This window comes from Mesoplodon bidens (assembly GCF_964165515.1).
Source record: "Mesoplodon bidens genome assembly, chromosome: 3".
In the NCBI taxonomy this organism is placed as follows: domain Eukaryota; kingdom Metazoa; phylum Chordata; class Mammalia; order Artiodactyla; family Ziphiidae; genus Mesoplodon; species Mesoplodon bidens.
The window spans coordinates 53,395,941-53,414,076 of record NC_138178.1 but is presented as its reverse complement, the minus strand read 5'-3'; the positions used below and the strand labels follow the sequence as shown (position 1 = coordinate 53,414,076).

The window sequence follows — 18,136 nt, the reverse complement described above, 5'->3', positions numbered from 1 at the left end:
CCATCCTCTGGTATCTGAGGCACTAGAACTTCCTGAAGTGACCTTGTGCCTGAGAGCTCCACATTCTCATCCCTTTTTGTTGAAGCCCTCTACTTTTAGCCACAGGTCCTTGGTAAAAACTCCCCATCGAGATTGTTTTCTCTTACATACCCTGAGAGAGCAAGGTAGGACTGCCAAGTAGATTCCAAACAAGCAGGAGATGGTTTCTGGTTAACAGAGCCCAGAATGAGCAGTGCTGCCAGCCCACTGACAATTTCAGGTACTCAGGGGCCTCTTTAGCTTCCAGTGGGATTTCCCTTCCACTTCAGGACAGAGACCATACCGCATGGTGGCTGAAGGTTCAGACTCAGGAACCACATTGCTCAGGTTCAATCCTGGCTCCTCCACTTAGGAGCTGAGTGACCCTGAGGCTCAGTTTCCTTGTCTGCAAAACGAGGGTAATAATAGCACCTATTGTAAAGAACTGTAGGAGTAAATGAATCAATTCATGTGAAGCTCTTAGAACAGTGCCAGGCACATAAAAGTACTCAGTAAATGTTAGCTTTAACTAATAGTAGGAAAATACCTCTGAGAATTGAGCTGTACAAATCTTTATTTGCAGGAAACTCAAGTTGAGTATCTTGTTCTTAGTCTTCCGTGTGTTTCTATAAGATGATAACCATGGATACAGTCCTTGTAGTTTTTGCTTCTGCAGAGCTCTTATTCTTGAAGTATAAAGCCTTCCTGAATCATCTACTCATATCTTTCATTCTGTCATGGGCACTTTCTGTCAGATCCCTAGTAAGTGTGGGAGGTGGCTCTGCTGAGTTGCCCATTTCCATTTTCCAGAACTGCCTACCTGGTCCTGGCCCACACCTTGTGTTATTATGAAGATGACGATTGTTGAATATGAAAGAATGAATTTGGGTTTTTTTGTTTTGGGAGTTTTTTTGTGCAGGAACTGTTTAAGTCCCATAGTTAAATGGGTAACTAAATTAAAGGAGAAAAAAAAAACAAGTTTCCATAATGATAAATTAAAAAGATGTTTTACAGACCAACACAGGTGCATCAAAAAATTAAGATGAATGGATGGTGAATAGAGGAATTGATAAATAAGTGATAAAGCATATATAGCAAAATATTAATTGTAAGATTTAAGTGGTGGGAATGGGTGTTCATTATATACTTGCAACTTCCGTGTGTGTTTGAAATTTTTCAAAACACTAAACATGATGAAAACAATGCATTTTCCTTTACAAGTGTGCATTTGTGTTCTGGGCAGGTGTGTCAGTGCCTCTGCAGCTGGGCCTGCCCGATGCAGTGCCCCCCCAGTATGGGGCGCTGAGGGAGGTGAGCATTCACACCGCGAGGGCCAGGCTCCGGCTACTTTACCACTTCTCTGACCTCATGTACTCATCCTGGAGGCTACTGAACCTCAGCCCCAACAATCAGGTAAAATGGTGGCTTGGAAAGCAGTGCCTGTGATGTGCTTACCAGGTCCCAGGGCCTCTTTCTCAGCCTTCAGAAAATTATTCCGTGGCTAATGCTTTTTACTCTCAGCACCCAAGAGATGTAGAAAAGGCAATTCTGTTCCCATTTTATTGCTGGATTAAGGACAGTCCAGATATAGGTTATCATGCTGTTGAACACACAGTGGTCTTCCTTCTGTGTTTCGATTTGTCCAAAGTTCAAGGAAGTATGAATGGCTAATGGCTAAGCATGTATTTTCTACGAAGTCCAGAATATGATTTTAAAACTTAAGCACACAAAGGTGTTAGCACCACAGTCAAGGTGCTTATGTAAGTGAGTCTGAGAAATTTTGGAGACTTCTTGCTGTCCTTACAAATGAGCTTACAAATGAGCATACCCTGTGGAGGGGTAGGTGGGGGAGATAAAGTAAATTTGGCTGATTTCATTGTCTTTGTAGAACAGTCTGATAATTTAGGAAGAAAGCAAGCTGACTATGTTTGTTTGTTTGTTTAATGTGTAGGCATGCCTGCCAAAATGTGTGTTAGTTTGTAAAACTGTTAGTCAAAAATCCTTTGGGTAACCAGTCATGGTATATGAGAGATTTGAGAAATCATTGTTAGAAATAGATAATCAACCAGGCAACAGAATACTGTGCAGCACTAAACAAGAGTGTCAGCAACCTGTTGTAATTAGTGAGAGAAATGTTTATGATATAAAGTGAGGTGAGAAAAGCAGTGGAAAATTGTATAAATAGTATGATCTCAAAAATGTGAAAAGGAAGGAAACTGGAAGGAGATAGATGAAAGTGTTAATGGGGCCATCTCCATATGATAGGATTATGGATGATTTTATTTGTGTGCTTGTGTGTGTGTCCTTTTCTGTATTTTCTAAGTTTTTAAAAATAATAATCATACTTTACCAGAAAAAATATTTTGAAAAAGTTGCTAATAATGGCTAATACCCAGATTTATGCTTTTAAAGTGCATTTGTAAAAGTGAGATGTGTTATTTCTTTTAAGCCTTAGATTGTACCATTTCTGCTAAGCTTACTTTCTGTTACAGAATAGTACGTCTCATTATAATGCTGGAACATGGGGCATTGTGCAGGGACAGCTCCGACCTTTGTTAGCCCCAAGAGTCTACACCCTCCCGATGGTGCGCTCTATAGGAAAAACCATGGTTCAAGGCAAAAATTATGGACCTCAAATTACTGTAAAGAGGATATCAACCAGGTTAGCATATTATGTATATGTGTATATGTTTCATTAACTAGCATTTTTTGAGATGGACCTATTACTAACTGATCTCTGTGAGGAAGCCTTAGCTTCCTCATTTGTAAAGTAGGATAGTAATAGTATTTTACATCCGTACCCAGTGTGGTTACAGTGGGCCTAGCACAGTGTTTGGCTGTTGTTAAGCTGGCCTGTTCATTCACTGCTAGGAAAATATCTTCAAGTGACTTTTGTGGTGATTTGAGAGCATTGTATTTCATTATGTTTTCCCTTTATTTTAAAGAGGAAGGAAGTGTAAGCCCATCTTTGTTCAAATAGCAAGACAAGTAGTTAAACTGAATGCATCAGACCTCCGTCTTCCATCCCGAGCCTGGAAGGTTAAGCTGGTTGGAGAAGGGGCTGATGATGCTGGAGGAGTGTTCGATGACACGATCACAGAGATGTGCCAGGTATATTCATGCTGTGTCCCCTGCTGAGTTGTCCACTCAGGTGTTGGCTGTTTACTGTTTCCAGTGATTACTCTGGCATGTTTTTATAAATGTAAGCAAGGATGCATTTGTAATCCTTACATAAAGTTATGCTGTTAATGATGTATAAGCGAATTATCACAAAGGTTTGTGAAATGCTTTGTGAAGATACCTTACTAAGTAAGTGCCAGTGCTTCGCCATCTACCAATGACTCACCATCTGTTGTGCTGTGTAACACTGGCAGAGGAAACAATGACACATATTTACACTTATGTAACAGACAAATCCAGGACCACCCATGTGCTCCCATTTATTTTGGTGCTTTTAGAACAAAGTAGAACTGCCAGGCTACTGGCAGAAATTAGAAAAACAAGTCTTAAGAGTTTGAACTTGGGCTTCCCTGGTGGCGCAGTGGTTAAGAATCTGGCTGCCAATGCACGGGGACATGGGTTCGAGCCCTGGTCCGGGAAGATCCCACATGCCACAGAGCAACTAAGCCCATGCACCACAACTACTGAGCCTGCACTCTAGGGCCCGCGAGCCACAACTACTGAGCCCACGTGCTGCAGCTGCTGAAGCCTGTATTCTCTAGGGCCTGCATGCCGCAACTACTGAAGCCTGCACACCTAGAGCCCATGCTCCGCAGCAAGAGAAGCCACACAATGAGAAGCCCGTGCACCGCAACGGAGAGTAGCTCCCGCTTGCCACAACTAGAGAAAGCCCGTGTGCAGCAACGAAAGCCCATCGTGGCCAAAAATTAATTAATTAATTAATTAATTAATTAAAAAGAGTTTGAACCAGTTCATATTTTTTTTTTTTTTTTTTTTTTCTTTTTGCGGTATGCGGGCCTCTCACTGTTGTGGCCTCTCCCGTTGCGGAGCACAGGCTCCGGATGCGCAGGCTCAGCGGCCATGGCTCACGGGCCCAGCCGCTCCGTGGCATATGGGATCCTCCCAGACCGGGGCACGAACCCGTATCCCCTGCATCGGCAGGCGGACTCTCAACCACTGCGCCACCAGGGAGGCCCGAACCAGTTCATATTTTAAGATCTACAGTGGCAGCTTTGCTTCCAGGTCATCTCTGACCCTTCCAGCTTTGCCTAGTATCAGGATTTTTCTGATAAATCCTGTAACTAAAATAATACTTGGCTATCATTTACTAAGTTTATTTGAATATCACTGTACCCTGCTCACAGATACCCCAACTTGTGCCCTGGATTGACTTTTTCATCTTAGTTCTGCACATGGGGGAGTCTCCTAAATTCATTTTAAATTACAACCACAAAAATAATTATAGAGATGGCTGGTTGTCATATAGCATTGTAAATTCCTCAATATTCTCTTTTCTGTATGATTTTTAATGTTAGTTGTTTCATTTTCTTGATGCATTTGATTATCATTTCTAAGAACTTGTTTTTCTTTCTTCTACAGGAACTTGAAACTGGTATTGTTGACCTTCTTATACCCTCTCCCAATGCTACCGCAGAAGTGGGTTACAATAGGGACAGGTAAGGGCAGTCAGCAAGTGTTATTGAATGTCTATAATAATAACTCAAATTTATTGAGTGCTTACTATATGCCAGGCACTGTACTAAGTGTTTTACATGGATTATCCCATTGAATCCTCATGATAGCTCTAAGGAGTAGGAACTGTTACTCTTCTCTTTTCACACATAGGAAACAGACACTTACATCATGACTTGTTATTTATTATGAGACCAACTCAATGATAATATAGAGGGTTAGAGGAAGTGCAGACTTCATATTGAAACCAGACTTCTTTTGTGTTTCTGAAGGCCTACGTGGCCTTCCCTCAATGAATTAAAATTCATTAAAAACCTTTGATATGCTATCCAATCACAGCAGTTAATATTTGCAATTATGTATTATTCCTTTACTTGTCAAATTTTCAATTTTGGATCCTGCTTCATGGACTTGTAAATGATAAATGAAATGATTTTAGGAAATAGGGCACCCTTGAGCAGGTAGCTTAAGGACTAATAGATCATTCACTTACCCTCTTATGGTTCTTCTAAAAATAATTCAAAATATGGTCCCTGTGCTGTCCAGAAAAATAGCGATAGGCCATATGTGGCTATTGAGCACCTGAAACGTGGTTATAGGAGCTGAAGAACTGAATTTTAGATTTTACTTAATTAATTTAAATAGCCACATGTGGCTAATGACTGCCATATTGGACAGCACAGGTCTAGACTAATGCTATAGCTGTTTGATAACTTATTTCTAATAAAAATGAGGACAACCTTGTTTGAAATAGTTCCTTTAATTCTGCAGGTTCCTTTTTAACCCTTCTGCCTGCCTTGATGAACACTTAATGCAGTTTAAGTTCTTGGGAATTTTAATGGGGGTTGCCATTCGCACAAAGAAGCCTCTGGACCTCCACTTAGCCCCTCTGGTGTGGAAGCAGCTGTGCTGCGTCCCACTCACCCTGGAAGACCTGGAGGAGGTGGATCTGCTCTACGTGCAGACTCTCAACAGCATTCTTCACATTGAAGACAGTGGGATTACCGAGGAGAGTTTCCATGAGGTAAATCCTGGCTGGTTCATGTTTCTGTTGGTGTTGACTAGAATTTTTCTGTGTAAAGCTCAGGTATGGCCTTCCATTTGCTGTCTGGCTGACCCATGCCATATGCCATTGCTGTGCTTAGCAGCTCAACCCAGCAGTTTAAATAACTGCTAAGAGAGTCAGCTCCAGCACCCAGCTTCTGCTCCTTCCCCTTTAATCCATTCTCTGCCTGCTAGAGTGAAGGACAGAGAGAACCCAGGTGGAGAGGGAGGCCTGGGATGACCAAAGTTCATCAAATCTGATTTGGAGGCAGAGAGATTCAACCTCATTTTTAATTACAACCAGATGAGTCAGCACTCTCTGCTGATCAAGTAGCCTGATCAGTTACCTCAGTTGTCTTGTTTTCATCCTTAAAATTTTTGATATTGTTAATGTTTTTCTGTATTTGTGTGTAACGTACATTTTGTGGTCATTTCTACCATGGAGTAAAAATTCTTTTTTCTTCTACTCTCAGATGATTCCTCTTGATTCTTTTGTTGGCCAGAGCGCTGATGGCAAAATGGTTCCTATAATCCCTGGTGGAAATAGTATCCCACTCACGTTTTCTAATAGGAAGGAGTATGTGGAGAGGGCCATTGAGTATCGACTTCATGAAATGGACCGACAGGTGAGGTGAAACATTTGGGAGGTGCATATGAATGTTTGCATTTGTCTCCAAACAGGAGCTGTCTGCTTTTTACTGAATTTGGGCGTATGAATTCACTGTGTTGATTAATCAGTATCTATTGAGTTGGCCAAAAGGTTCGTTCTTGTTGTTCCATACGATGTTACGGAAGACCTTTTGGCCGACCCAGTAATTTCAGTCCCTTTTCAGAGGCTTTTCAGGCGTAATCTCAGGGCCTGCTGTCTCCTCACTCAAGGCCTTAGGTGAGCCCTGAAGTGGTCACTGGTAGGATTGAGGCCAAGCCCACCCCCAGGCCTTCAGAACCTGCCTTCTCACTCTCACTCGTCCTCTGTCCTGTTTGTCTTCATTTCTTACTGCCCCCCAACCCAGTGTCCCACTCCAGCTTGGTCAGTCAGGGTCCATGTGAATGAACCCATAAACACTGGCCTTGCAATCCCACGTGAGTGCTTCTTTCCCCCTCCTGCTGCAGTCCTTCAAGCCCCAGCTGAGAATGCATCTCCTCTCTGGACAAACTTTCCTCCAGGTCTGTACATATATTTTTTGTTACCTAGAAATTCCTCAAGATATCACATACTTCTGTGTTGTGGTCTAAGAATTAGGCTGCAGAGTTTGGGTCTTTTTTCTTCAATTAGTGTGTGAGACATTGAATGAAAAATGAAAAATGTATTTCATATATATAACTTATATAGTCTTATTCTATGCTGATATGTAGTAAGCATTTAATAAATGATGGGAGTATGGTGAGTGACCATAGAAATGAATATTGTGTCCAAAAGTGGTGGTTTTGGTTATACAATCCTTCATAGCCACTTCAGTAATACCTTATTTGCAGAATATGTTGGGTTCTTCTCAGGAGCTGGATGCAGGCTCTGAGGCTGTGTAGTAATTTGAAGTGTATATATTCTACACCCTTCACTCCTGGTTCCTTTTTGACTCTGACTTTGGGCCAAGTCTAGTCAGAAAACTATACCCTTTAGCTTAGTAAGGGTGGATCCTGTCAGCAGTGTTGTTTACACACAGCCAGGGCTTAGGGTTTTCTCTAGTTCTTGAATATGTTTACTCCTTACAGACTGAATAACTGACCCAAAATTTCCTGATCACTTTCTGCATGCCAGATGTGGTACCAGGTACCCGCCTGTGCGGTTTTTCACATAGTTACTCTGAGAGATAGAAATTACTATCATCATTTCACAAATGAATGCATGGAGTCCAGAGAAGTGAAGTGATGTGCCCAAGGCAAAGCCAGGATCGCAGACCAGGTTTAACTGTGGTGTCCAGGCTCTTGTGCTGGCCTTTCCTATGAAGGTCAGATTGACCTGCTCTCCATCAGCTGTGCTCTGCCCTGGCTTTGTTGCTTTCTTGGTAACAAGGCCATCTTCCTCTTTCACTTCCTCCTTGTCTCTTAGAACCCCGTATTCTTCCCATAGCTCTCCCCATTGTCCCCGACCCAAGCAGCCATCCCTGTACCTCAGCCTTTTTTTTTCCAGACAGCTTTTGGTTTGTATCCTACCAGGCAAACAGCTTGTTTTTTGGCAGACTTTGGCTGGGGTGTTCCCTTTACTGTCAGTAGAGAATGCCCTCACTGCCACTCCGTTCCTTAGCCCTGGGCATGACAACCTTGTGCAATCATAACTCCAGGGCCTTCCTCGAGTTGTGGCTCCTGTTCAGGTTCTCTGGTTTGGTCTTGTTTGCGGTAGATGGTTTTGAATTGGCCAAGAGTGGAGAAGTTATTTATGAAACAAACCTGGAACAGTGATGGGTCTGTGTGTAGAGTACACAATACTGCACAGCCTTGGAGGGGTTTTGCCAAACAGACTGTGTGGCAGCCTCTGGCAGCACCCCTTCGGCATTCCCTGACTGACCTGTTTTCTGCACTGTGCTAACATGGGCTAACTGCCCAGTCACACAGACTCATTTAAAATACCTGTCATAATCATGGGAGCAGCAATTATTTACCTTATTTTTCAGATCAGAAAATTAACGTAAAAGAAGTGGTGGAGCTGGGATACAGAACCCATCTCCTGATCAAATTTTCTGTCCTTTTTGCAGCCTTCCTGCAAAAGGATTTCACAGTTTTACTTTCTTCTTTGTACTTTTCTTTGTCTTTTACAATCAGCACAAATGATTCTTACAGGAAGGATATAACTGTTTTCAAAAGAAAATATAAATTACAAAAACAGTAGAAGCTCTAGACACATCCTCCAAGAGCTTCTTACCCTGATGAGAAGACCAAATATCCCACATAGCACAGTTTAACAGCCCATGGCCGTGTGTGATTAGGAGTGTGGTTGGCATTAGGGAAGGCCCCAGTGGGCTGGGATTTTGTGGGGCAGGGAAGGTGGGCTCCTGGATTGACTTGAACTGGGTCAGGAAGGAGTGTATGAGTCCTACAGGCAGGGAGAAGTTCTAACATAGGGTCAGAGGCAAGGAGGTTGGGCCGTGTGCAGTCATGCCAGTTCTGAGGGACAAGTAGAGGGCCTGGGAGGAGATGAGCAAGCATGAGGTGCCCGGCCCAATTGGGTCCACCATGGGTGCTCAGTCTATGCGCACACGTTGAATGAACAACCTCTCCTGGGAGCAGGTGGCTGCGGTCCGAGAAGGGATGTCCTGGATCGTCCCCGTGCCGCTGCTGTCCCTCCTCACAGCAAAGCAGCTGGAGCAGATGGTGTGCGGGATGCCCGAGATCTCTGTAGAAGTCTTGAAGAAAGTGGTGCGGTACCGGGAGGTGGATGAGCAGCATCAGCTGGTGCAGTGGTTCTGGCACACCCTGGAGGAGTTCTCCAACGAGGAGCGGGTGCTTTTCATGAGGTTTGTGTCTGGAAGATCTCGACTACCAGCCAACACTGCTGATATTTCTCAGAGATTTCAGATCATGAAGGTTGATAGAGTAAGTAAGATATTTTTTCTTCCTTGGTAATGTGTGCCTTTATTGCTTCCCTGATGCTTGCATGTTGGGCTTCAAGTAGGCCTGCCAATTTAATGCTTGGAATTTCCAGATTTTTTTTAAAAATCAAGCACATAAACTTGTTTAGAAACATCACATAACTTCAACTTTAAGAAGCCCTAAATGGGGCTTCCCTGGTGGCACAGTGGTTGATGCAGGGGACAGGGGTTTGAGCCCTGGTCTGGGAAGATCCCACATGCCACGGAGCAACTGGGCCCGTGAGCCACAATTACTGAGCCTGCGCGTCTGGAGCCTGTGCTCCACAACAAGAGAGGCCGCAGTAGTGAGAGGCCCGCGCACCGCGATGAAGAGTGGCCCCCGCTTGCCACAGCTAGAGATAGCCCTTGCACAGAAACGAAGACCCAACACAGCCATAAATAAATTAATTAATTTAATTAAAAATAAATAAATTGATTTTTTTAAAAGTCCTAAATGGATGCAGGAAGCACACTACAACCAACAGCCTTCACTGAATCTTCCAGTAGCTTCCTGAATGAAAGCTAAGCTTGGCAGAAGGGTCATCATGTTGCCTCTGCCTCATATTTCCTATGCTTTTTTCATTGTGTGACTTCTGCACTGGGACACAGTCTTGTTTATTTGTTTTCATGAAGATACTAACCATTAACTGGTGCACATGCTCCAGAAGGAACGTGAAGACACAGGGAGCAGCAATAACGTGCTCTGTGGCTACGTGTGTGGTGTGCATTACGGAGCAGACAGTGCAGCTTCCCTGCAGCCTGATGAAAGGTCCCTGCTGCAGAGCTCCAGCCCAGCTGCTGTTTTGACAGATGGCTTAGGAATAAAAGGGCTTAGAGGCTTAAATGCACACTGCTGCCAGAGTCATCTTTCTCAAGCACCCCTCTATCCACGTCACTGTTTTCCTTTCACACCGTTCAACGGCCCCTTGTGTTGACTCCAGGATAAACGCCAGCCACCTTAGCAGTGTTCAACACCTCCACAGTCTGGCCTCTGCCCCGCCTTCTGATATCACCTCTTGATGCTTATTATGTTCTGGCCATCATGGGCTGCTTGCCTTTCTCCTGACAGACCACACTGTTTTTTATTTTGGGGTTTTTTTTGTTTTTTTGTTTTGGGAGGTTTTTTTTGGCCGCACCACATGGCTTGCGGGATCTCAGTTCCCCAACCAGGGATTGAACCCAGGCCACGGCAGTGAAAGCCTGGGATCTTAATCACTAAGCCACCAGGGAACTCCCAAGGTCACACTGTTTTTAAATGTCTGTGCCTTTGTGCAGGCTGTTCCCGCTGCTTTAGTAAGTTCTCCTCCCATCTTTTTCCATCTATGCCTGGCAAGCAATTACTCACCGTTTAAGCCCAATACCAATGTCATCTCCTCCAGAAAGCCCTCCTGGATGCTTTCCTATGCCTCCTGACTATTCCTCCAGGCAGACTTAGATCTTCTTATATCCATCTCCTGGACAGTTGGTACACTCCTCGAACCCAACATTAAGTTAGACGTGTCTGTGTTCCCTCTTCCTCCTCCTCCACCCGCCGTGAGCTGGGCAGTCCCCTGAGCAGGGCCCATGGTGTTTATTCCGGAAACAGTAAGGAAGGTAGGACCTCCTCACTCAAGGGCCCATCCTACCAGTTTCATCAGGTTTCAGTATCTGCCTTTCTGGTGTTTTTCCTATAACTACCCCCTTGAAAGTTGCTGTAGTCAAAGCCATCCCTCCCCTGCTGCCTCCTATGGCTGCCTACCTGGGCTCCACTCCTGGGCTTGCTGGAGAGGCCATGCACAGGAAAGGCTATGAAAAGAGCCTTTCTGTAAATTTTCGATGTGACTTGCCAGAAACTGTAAGTTGTAAATCTGTTTTGTTGCTTCAGAGAAAGATGGGGAGGAGGAAATGGTTTGCTTCTATTCAGCTCTGGAAAAAAGCCTTGCCTTGTATCTGTCCTGGGCTACCCTGCCATCCCAGGAGTTAATCCACTATTAATCCCCTGCCTGGGGGGTTTTAGCCTCAGAAAACTGACCACTATGGGTCTCTTCTTTGTGACTTTTAAACCATTTCTCTAGTTTCCAAATCAGAGCCACCTGTTGACATTCCCCTTTAATGTCTTTGTGGGTTGAGGTTTTTCTGCATTCATCACTGGCTCTGGCACAGCTGAGCTTCTGGGCCCTCCATCTCCCACCTCTTAGAAATGCACTCACCTGATGTCGAGTTCCGAGGAGGAGGAGGGCTGGTTTCAAGGAGTTCAACGAGAAAGAGAGGGCAGGTTCTTTTTTTTAAACTACTTTTTAAAACAATTATAAAAACAGTGTATATCATTATCATTACAGATAGTTTGGAAAATAGCTGTGTTTGCATGGCAAGACAGTGTTTGCAGGGAGGGACAGGAATCCTGTCCCTCCTAGTGGTAGCCATTTTCACCTTTCACCTTTGTGTAATTCCTCAAGCATATACATTTTTGCATGACGCATTTAGAATTTTGTATTCTGCTTTTTCCACCTCACAGTCTATCTCCAGCACTTTTCTGTTTTGCTGCTAATCTTCATAATTATCATTTTAAACGACTGCATCACCATCGGTTAAAGGGCTGGGCTGGGATTTCAGTAAGTGCTCCTTCCTCATCTGAGCGGTGTGCTGGTGGCCATGGCAGGTGAAGGATGGCAGAGTGCTCACTAGGAGGACGGGGAGGGGAGGAGGAGTGTGGTGACTCCCTTACAGTTGTTCCTTCCATTTCACTGGCTCTGTTGGGGAAATCCCTGCAGCAGCTTCAAGTTTGCAGCCTCTTGGTGAAAGGGAACAAACTCTGTTGCACTCCTACTCCATGGCAGGCACTGTGCGAAGTGTGTTCTACCAGGTAACCCTTGCCAGTCAGGGCTCATTCTCATTTCACACGTGAGGGCTTTGGAGGAGTGAGGAGAGGAAAGAAGCATTTTCGCCAAAAGCTAGATGGCCACAGGACACCAGAGCCTGCACTCTTCCTGCCACTGCCAAGTCTCTGCTTGCTCTCCAGGTGGCCGTGCAGTCAGTCATGTCCGTGGAGCCCACCTGAAGGCAGGGAGAAGTGCTTTCCTGACTTTGGGGGTGGTGGTGATGAGCAGCCCTGCTCCCCCCATGATACCCCAGTGCTACAGTCACGGCTCTGGGTCTCTCTCTCCACAGCCTTACGACAGTCTGCCTACCTCACAGACCTGCTTCTTCCAGCTGAGACTGCCGCCCTACTCCAGCCAGCTGGTCATGGCTGAGCGCCTGCGCTACGCCATCAACAACTGCCGCTCAATCGACATGGACAACTACATGCTCTCGCGAAACGTGGACAACGCTGAGGGCTCCGACACTGACTACTGACCACCCAGGGTGCCGTCGCCCCTCCTTCTTCTCAATAATGCTCACTTCCAACTTAATGCTGATACACTTTTATGGTAACTAATAGATGTTTTAGGAACATAAACCGACATTATAAACAGTGGCCACATTTAGTTACTCTAAATGTAACAAAGAAATTAGATGTTTTTATTTTTCTGTGATTGTACAAAAAAAAGACAAAGTGCTCTAAGTCAGGTTTTTCCCTCCATATTTGTGGTCACTTTTGATAAGTTTGCATGGAACCATTTCGGTGCATTTTTAGTTGGGAATGGTACATTTTTGTAAACCCACCCAGTGAACATGAAATTGTACATTGTGTATAATTGTTCATTAGAAAGGACAGTTTTACATGAATATTCATATATTTATTTTGTTTTAATTTGAATTGCCTGTGCAGGGTTCCTTATGCAGAGAAATAAAGCCAATTCAGGAATCAGTGCATGGGCTGCTTTTGTTATTGGAGCTTTGATGAAGAGAGAATGAGCTTTCAGACTACTTTCACTCTGACAGCTTTTTGACTCATCAGAAACATTCCTTCACACTGGGCTTTGCTTGGAAATGACAGAGCAGAGGGCCACATGGGTATAGCAGCCCCCTGAGGTGGAAGCTCTTGTTTTCATTGGTTCTGTCATCCTTGGTCTCTCACTGTGTTCCCTCACTACAGGGTCCATGTGTCCATCCTTTAGCACTATGCTTCCTCCTTCTCCGTAGCTGGCTTAAAGTGTAATATGCTAATAGGAGCCTTTCTTGAACAGCCCCAGGATACCTGGTACGGGATGCAGCTCTACTAGGCAAGGAGGAAACTAACTAAAGTGATATAGTTCTGACTGCCCACCCCCACCTCCCTTTGAGGAGCCAGCGGATCCAGTGATGGAATTAAAGAGTGGGGCCGTTTACAATAACATGTCATCTACCCTGGAAGGGCAGCCAAGTGGGCACTTAGCACACATGAATGAGTGACCATGTGAATGTGTGGATTAATTTGAGAACTAATGCGTGGCTTTTATGTCCTTGAATGATGGTGGGGAATTGTGCAGGGGACTGGGGAAGGGGTTACACCCTTGGTGCTTAAACCCAGACCTTGAAGGCCCTGGGCAATGTGTTCATTTGCTCAGGCATGTCAGAATGAGCATGTGGTCCTGGGAGAAAGGGCTATCTGGAGAGCAGCTGTGAAGGCTCTTCGAGTGGGAACAGGGAGAGGGCACAGCCTTTGGGTGGCTTCTCTCTTTCATCCACTACAAGTTCATGCCACATGCTACTTCCAGTGTACTTCATGGACAAGGTCAAGGCTGACAGCCTGCTCAAATGAGGTGCCAGACAGAGAGCCTTACAGGCACTTGTTTTCCACCAGGAAGGTAAAAGGTGTGTGTTTGTGAAGAGAAATTGGAAGGAAGATGTGGTTTTGTTGGCTAAGATGATGTGGTGCATGGATATTTCCCAGTGAGTATATCTAATAATATTTAGAGTGAAGACATTTCAGTTTTATGGAAAAGAGGCTTCAATTGGCATTGTGTCTCAGAAGGAGACCACAGCTTCTGGGGACCCCCAGGGGATTCTGAGCCTTTAATACTTGATCTGAGAGCTCAGTCAGAAGCAGTGATGAAGGTCTTTGTGCTTGAAGCACTCACTTGGCGGGTGGGAAGGCACTGTCTGGGCCTCAGGGCCAGGAGGGAACTTCTCTCAGCGAAGAACGGCCTCTGTGTGCTGCTGAGATCCTGGACAGTGCCAAAAGGAGTCTCTTCGGGCCTTCTGGGCTGGCTCCCCGTGACAAGTAGCTCTTCCCTCTTTGGTGGGCTGGGCTGAGGGTGTGCCGAGCTGCAGGCTACGTCTGCAGTCTCAGACTGTTTTAAATCACAAGAAGGCCTTAACCTTCATGAGGCTCTGGGCTCTGCTGCCCCAGTTCCCTCTGGACTCAGGGGAAAGGGCACCCGCAGCAGGCTGATGCTCAGGCCCCACCTGTCAGGCCTAACGGGTGGCTTCTCAGGAGGCCTAACTCTGCGAGGAAGACCTGCACAGACACCTTGGTTTTATAACAGATGCCATTTCTTTGCTGGAAACCTGTCATTTTTCTTCGTTCTCTGAACTTTCGAAGCTCTGGGAGAGAGGAGGAGGTGTGAGTCCCTGATGTGAGGAGCTGAAATGAGCCTAGTGCAGCTATTTTCACCCCCCACCCTCCGCATAGTTCACTTTCAATCCCCATAGAGGCTTAGGCCTTTTTTTTTTCTTTGCTAGACTCATTCAGTTAACAAATCCTTGCAGTTTTTATCACCCTTAAAAAGTCTCAAGAAACTTTGACCCCCTAGCCTTTAGATTTCCTTAAAGGCCCTTTCAAGGTGCAGCTTTTTTCTGGGCCTCTCAGCTTCGTGGCCTTTGCCCAGCACTGCCAGCGAGATGAAACCTATATGTAGTGAGCTTGGTTTTTAGCAAAAAGCAAGTCTTGGGCATTGAATCCCAGAGCTGGAGGAATCCTAGAACTAAGGCATCAGATGATCTCTCCCTTTACAGACCAAGAATTCGAGGTCAGGAGAGGGGAAGTGCTGGATCACGGGTACTTGCAGACGAGAGCTGCGAGTCCTGGCTTCCTGTCAGCATGCCAGTAGTGGAGTTAAGGGGGCTCAGTCAGCCCCCTGCAAACATTCAGCCTGTGTCAAAACAGGCCAGTGTGTCCCTGTTAAGACAAGCCTCAGAGCACAATTTACCCCCCAGCAGGCTCTGCTTCCTAGGGAGCAATCTGGAGCCCCTGACTTCAGAGCATGTGGCCCCAGCCTCTCTGCTGGCGCTGAGGGTCAGCCGACTAGCCAGTATGATGTGGTGACTGGGGCCAGCCCCCCACTAGGGGGCACTGTCCTGCCCCAGTGCTGAGGTTCTGCACCCTCCCACTAGCTTTCACTTTGGCTGCCTTGGCCAAAACTGAGAGTGAAAAGAGTTAGCATTCAGGAGCGGGGCAAAGTCTGTGGTGTGTTCTAATGGAGGCTGTGAGGGCACAGATAATCCCCAAGCCATTTCCAAGTGGCTCAGGGTCAGGCTCCCATCTCCCCCAGCTCGCGCTTCTCTGGACATGCATTGGGCTTCCTGTCTTCCTGAGCTGTGCCTGCTGCTGATACCAACTTTATGGGAGCTGGGGTCAGTCCTCCAGTCTCGGCTCAAAGGCTGTGTCCTCCATCAAGTGTTGCTTCTTGTGGGTTCTGCTGGGCACTTGGCTTTTCTAGCCCCTGTGGATGTGAGGATGCCTTTCCCTACCCTCTGCCTTCCAGGCAGTACACAATTAGGCAAAAACTCAGCAGTGTCACAGAGAGTGTACGGGTCCTATTTTACAAATAGAGAAATGGAGGCTCCGAGAAGTCATAACTTGTCAGAAGTTACGGCTGGCAGAGCTGGGAGAGCACTCCAAACCCCCCTCAACGCCAGCTGCATGTCTTCTGACTAGAGTGACTCCCTTGAGGTAGGGCCTGGCCCAGCCCATGCCCAACACCCAGTAAATGTTTGTGAGATGAATGAGTTGGTGGATTAATTAAGCATGCAGTGCCCCTCGTTCTATGCAAATCTGAGAGAAGACCTTGAAAGCTGTTTTTAGATTAAGTCAGGGCACTGTGTTCTGTCCAGTGCCTTTGCTCAGGGCCTGGTGATGTGAATGAACAGGGACTGTTAGAAGGCAGGGTGGAGAGTAGTGCCTGCCTTCCAGGAGTACCTCAGATGGGCCTGGGCTCAGGGACCCAAAGGTCCTGTGCAGGGGGCAGGGTCTAATTGGAGCCCTCGAAACAACACCGGACACAACTGTCAGCACAGCTTTCGTTCTGTGATCACTAGTCTTGGTACGTGAGGGTTTACTAGGCATCAAGGGGAACTTGACCCTCATTTATAAAAGAGCTTCTGTGGGAAAAGGAACCTCAGGGGAATGTAGGTTACCCGCTTTCCAGCTGAATATACAGTAACCTTTGGTTGCTTTACAAACACAGTCTCATAACCCTTAAGAGAACTTTGCAAGCAAGATTCTCTAGCTATCCCAATATACAGGTAAGAAAGCTGAGGTGTGAAGAGGGCTGACCTGCCCTTGGTCAGAAGAGAGCTAGAAACCAGGGTCCTGTTTTTCCCCAGACTAAAGCACCAACTTAGGGCAAACAAGACCTCTGGGAATTGGGGATTATCAGAGGTGATGAAGGCAAAGCCATGGGGTTTAAGTGGCTCTGTTTTAAACAAACATTTAAGTCCCTGGAAGCCTAAGCTTTCTTTCAACATTGTTTGCAGTAGTGGCTGAAAAATTAATTTCCTGCAAAGCCTCTCTCCGGAGTTCAGAGCAACGGTGGGTAAACTAGAAAATCACCCAGAGGACGCCTAGGTCTCACAGGCTAGTAGTAGGTCCTCGCATTCCACTGCAGCTGGTGGCCTGGCAGGGCTGGCTTTCCCCACACAGGGATGAGGAAGTATTATGCCAGTCCAGGGTCAGTGCGGTTACCGGTTTCTGGGCTAAGGGATGGTCTAACCAGGGGCCCAGGGGCAGCAACTGAGGCCTTCGGCAGTCCCTTGAGGGGTTTGGGCGAGGTAGGGTCCTGTTTGCCTGCCCACAGGCTCTGCCTAGAGAAATTTCAGCCCCTCTGAGCCTTCACCATCATCTTCCTGGGGCCCTGGGACCTGCTGGAGGTGGCCTGAGTGGGCGATCTCCAGCTCTCGTTTTATCCTCATAACCTCTGAGGCCTGGGTGAGGCCCCTCTTATCCCTTATTTTTCTCATCACCTCTCCTGCTTACCTTTCCTTCTCACTCACTCTGTTCCAGCCATAACACACCAGCCATGCTCCTAATCTGGGGCCTTTGCGCTGGAGGCTGTTCCCTCTTGTCTGGAATATTTTCCTCCACACGCTGCACCGTTCTCTCCCCCACTTCCTTTCTCAAATGCCTCCTTCTCAATGGGGCTTACATTGGTCAACCTCTTTTAAGTTGCTTTTTCCTTTCCAGCAATTCCCAACTATCCTCTTATCCTGTATTTTCCCTCTTCCCCAGTACTTATCTTCTTATACACCAATTACTTACTGTCTCTTCCCCCACTAAAACATAAGCTCCATGAGAATGTCTTTTTTTTCCTTGCTGTTTCCCCAATATTGGAGCAACGAATTAAGGAACCCACGTGTATGGTCAGGCCTCTCAAGGTGGCTGTTCTCTTGCTCTCTGTACATCCCCTGCCTGACCAGTGCCTGTTTCACCTTACACACGTGACTGATCTTCCTTTGTTCTTGTCCCAGGCCCCAGCTGAAGCTGTTCTTATCAAAGGGGTGGGGAGGGATGTGCCATTCCATTGGTTTCCCTCGTAACTAATGAGCTCGCCTGACATCAATTCCCCTATAACTGGTAATCTCCCCTCCCCCCCAGCCAAGTGAAGACTGCCACCATGTCCTGCCCACCATCAGCTGCACACAGTGGGGCGTCGCTCCAGGACCTTGCTTCAGACATGTAAGATTCTTCCATCCATTAAACCATTGATGTCTCTGCTGCTGACTCTGGGCTCTTCCTT

General features: G+C 46.2%; 1 protein-coding gene across 1 annotated transcript in view; it reads left to right on the top strand.

The window, feature by feature from the left end:
• HERC1 (HECT and RLD domain containing E3 ubiquitin protein ligase family member 1) overlaps positions 1 to 13,071 on the top strand; it is a 211,730-nt gene extending 198,659 nt beyond the window's left edge. The window contains exons 71-78 of the mRNA XM_081228054.1: positions 1,262 to 1,431; positions 2,511 to 2,680; positions 2,964 to 3,129; positions 4,579 to 4,655; positions 5,443 to 5,695; positions 6,189 to 6,341; positions 8,941 to 9,246; positions 12,429 to 13,071. Coding sequence (XP_081084180.1) covers positions 1,262 to 1,431; positions 2,511 to 2,680; positions 2,964 to 3,129; positions 4,579 to 4,655; positions 5,443 to 5,695; positions 6,189 to 6,341; positions 8,941 to 9,246; positions 12,429 to 12,614 — 1,481 coding nt within the window. The 3' untranslated portion in view covers positions 12,615 to 13,071. The remainder of the gene's footprint in view (positions 1 to 1,261; positions 1,432 to 2,510; positions 2,681 to 2,963; positions 3,130 to 4,578; positions 4,656 to 5,442; positions 5,696 to 6,188; positions 6,342 to 8,940; positions 9,247 to 12,428) is intronic.
• The last annotated feature ends 5,065 nt before the right edge of the window (positions 13,072 to 18,136 follow it).